This window comes from Cynara cardunculus (assembly GCF_001531365.2).
Source record: "Cynara cardunculus var. scolymus isolate 2C chromosome LG 13, CcrdV1, whole genome shotgun sequence".
In the NCBI taxonomy this organism is placed as follows: domain Eukaryota; kingdom Viridiplantae; phylum Streptophyta; class Magnoliopsida; order Asterales; family Asteraceae; genus Cynara; species Cynara cardunculus.
Window position 1 is genome coordinate 14,687,289 of NC_037540.1, and position 3,450 is coordinate 14,690,738.

A 3,450-nucleotide genomic window follows, 5' to 3' on the forward strand; every position below is an offset into this window, starting at 1 on the left:
TTAAAAACAATTTTTTATTCACGTAGTATTGTTTATTGATGCATATTACTTAAAATTTAAGATTACAAATAAATTATGCATAAGTACAACTTATTAAAGCTTCATACTTGAATTCGTCTAATTAACTGCAGATAAACATAATAAAATATTTGATAAATATCTCATTTTAAATATAAAAAATCTAAAATATAATTATGATAATCATTGATAACTAACAGAATTTAATTAAAGAAATTACACCAAAACACAAGAACTTTTAAAAAGATTAATTTAATACTGATATCGATATTTTTTTCAAAATTTTATGATATTTTTAAATTTATATTTTATTCAAAAATAAAAATATTACTACTTTCTCAAAACCATATAAAACAAATGCTTACATAAAATTCAAGATTATAAGTAAATTATGTAAAAGTACAACTTATCAAAGCTCGATTTTTGAATTCGTATAACTAACTGCGGATAATTATAATCAAATAGAGGGTAAACATCGTATTTTAAAATTTAAAAAATCTAAAATATAATTAGGATAATTATCGAGTTTTAATAAAATAATTAATTATTATCTTTATAAAAAAATTATATTATTAAAGCAAATATAAATTACTTCGTTATTGTACATGAAGTAAATTATAAAAAAATTGAATTAAAAAATTACACAAAAAATTAGGAATTTCAAATAATTAATTTGATACTAATATCGATATATTTTTGTCAAATTTTTATGATATCTTCAAACATATATTTTATTCAAAAATAAAAACATCATCGTTTTTTCAAAATCACATAAAACCATATTATAATATCAACTGAGATAAAGAATAAAATGAAATATTAAAATCACGATGTATCTTTTTGCATTGCGCGAATACGTTTCTAGTTTTAAGTACTATGTATTAATAAAGAGTGATTAATACATTAAAAAAATAGTGTTTAATATATAATAAAAAATGTTGAAGGAAAGAAGGAAGGAATGAAGGAGTAATCCAGTAAATCGAGAGAGCAACGTGGTGGTAGGGTGACCACTTGTCACCATCTCACAACAAAGCCATTAAACCAGCCGTCGATTATCGACTTTATAGAGACAGTATTTACAATTGCAGGGTCCCCCTTGTTGTAAGGAAATCATAAAGATAAGCGGGCCTGCTCTTGCCTAGGGTTTGCTTCCTGTTCCATTCATTTCTCTTTCTTCTCATCTCTTCCCTTCCCTTCCCATTCCATCTAATTTATATTCATTTTCAATCTAATTACTTTCCTCCATAATCATCACACCACTCTTCTTCATTTTCATTCTGGCTATTTCATTTCATCTATGGCCAACACCAATTTCCAATCGGAAGATGCTCAAATTCTATCAACCTCCGATCCACCGGTGTTAAAGGAAGAGCCCGCGGACAACGATTTGGAGGCTTCAATACCGGTTGCAATGGTTCCTATTTCAATGTCTCAGAAACAAATGCCGGTGGCGCCTCCCCGGAGGGCTACTAAAGACCGTCACACCAAGGTGGAGGGGCGTGGCCGGAGAATACGCATGCCGGCTGCGTGTGCTGCTAGAATCTTCCAGTTGACTCGGGAACTCGGTCACAAATCAGACGGTGAGACGATTCGGTGGTTGTTGGAGCACGCAGAGCCGGCGATCATTAAAGCCACCGGCACTGGGACGGTGCCGGCACTCGCTGTTAGTGTTAACGGGACGTTAAGAATCCCGACGACGCCAAACGAAGAGGAGGGTGATGTGAAAAGACGAAAAAGGGGTTGTAACAGCGAGTTTTATGACCTGAATGACTCTGCAACTTCCAATTTTGCCCCTATAGCGCCGATTGCCCCACGAGCAGTCGTGCCTTTGTGGACCATGTGTGCACCACCGACCACCGGGTTTCACGGCGGAACTATCTTCATGATTCCACCGTGTGGGGCCACCGGGCCAACTATATGCCACCAGCCCCAATTGTGGGCCATACCTACGGGTGCGACACCTGTTTTGGATGTCCCACAGAGACCCATATCCAATTATATTTCAGCAATGAAGCCGGTGGTGTGTATTGGTGGTAGCGCAGTTGATACGCCGGCGGTGAGTTCAGGTTCGATTTCAACGACGAGAAGAAGAGAGATGGTTAAGGATTTGTCATTGGAGATTGGTGAGAAAAGAGAGCTTCAATTCATGGAAGGTTGTTCAACAGATAAAACGCCGATGAAATAGTCAGATTAATCCTCTTACTTGGTTTTAGTGCGTTAGGACCACATAAGTTTTCTTTTTTAGACTTTAGTCCGTCTTTTTCTTTTTCATTTTTTTAGTCCTACTATGTGCTGTAAATTGATTCGAAAATAGATTTTTAGAACTTGGAAGAAAAAGGGATATAATTTATTATTGCATTTGCAATATTTTTTTTGGTTGACATCCAAGATATATAGATACCGAGTTGGATTCATGTAAGACCAGATTGTTTTGATTTTTCATGAAAAACATGAGATAACATTTTTACACTTGAAACTTCACAGGAAGTCGAAGTTTCACAACAAAAACATTGTGAAGGTAAAAAAATCCGAACATTCATAGAAAAAACATTGGGAAGGTTATCTTCACTTTGTTTTACTGTGAAGTTTCAGGTGTAAAAAGATGGTATTACGATTCTCATATGATCTCAAGTCTCTTTCTCTCTCTCTCTCTCTCTCTATATATATATATATATAAAGTTTATTTTGCAAACCACGTTATTTGTACAAACCGTACAAAGCTTATTCAACCAATCATAATTTATCATTTTGTTAATTTTTTTAATTACAAGAGGTTGATTAATTATTTTTTGTCAATGGTGTTAATCATAGATATTATCATCTTCATTATATTAATTTTAAAGAAATATATGAAACAGTTACATTAGAATTTCATTAAAAAAAGTATTATATGAAACAATTTCATGAAAAAATTCATAAGATCAAACAAAGAAATCGATAGATGAGGGTCGTTTGCACAGTTTGTACAAATATGGATGGTTTGCATTTGAATATATATATATATATATATATATATATATATATATATATATAGGGAAGGGTTCAAACGAGAACGCCTGTGATTTGCGAAAACGCGAGAACAATCTATTAACCTCATATTGTGATAACAATAAAAATTAAAAGAGTTTTTAAATTAAACTTGAAATTAAAACAATTCAAAAAAATTTGAGAGGCAAAAGGGTAATATTGGAATTCAAAATGATAAAATTTTAAAAACACGATCATACTAAACCCAATAATTTGGATAACATAATGGGCTATTATAGTTATCGCTTATTTCAACATGATTTGATGTGATTTGAGTGTGATATGGGTGTGATAATCATGTGATTATCACACAATTATGACAAGGATTCTGCTCGGCTAGGGTTAACTTAGGAAATCAACTACTGATTTGGTGTGATATAGGTGTTATAATCATATGATATCACT

At 32.5% G+C, this 3,450-nt stretch overlaps 1 protein-coding gene across 1 annotated transcript; it reads left to right on the forward strand.

The window, feature by feature from the left end:
• Positions 1 to 1,207: 1,207 nt before the first annotated feature.
• Positions 1,208 to 2,413, forward strand: LOC112525880 (transcription factor TCP19-like). The gene has a single exon (XM_025136195.1). It carries the CDS (start codon positions 1,316 to 1,318, stop codon positions 2,201 to 2,203), a length of 888 nt encoding a protein of 295 aa, XP_024991963.1. The 5' UTR covers positions 1,208 to 1,315; the 3' UTR covers positions 2,204 to 2,413.
• Positions 2,414 to 3,450: the final 1,037 nt, after the last annotated feature.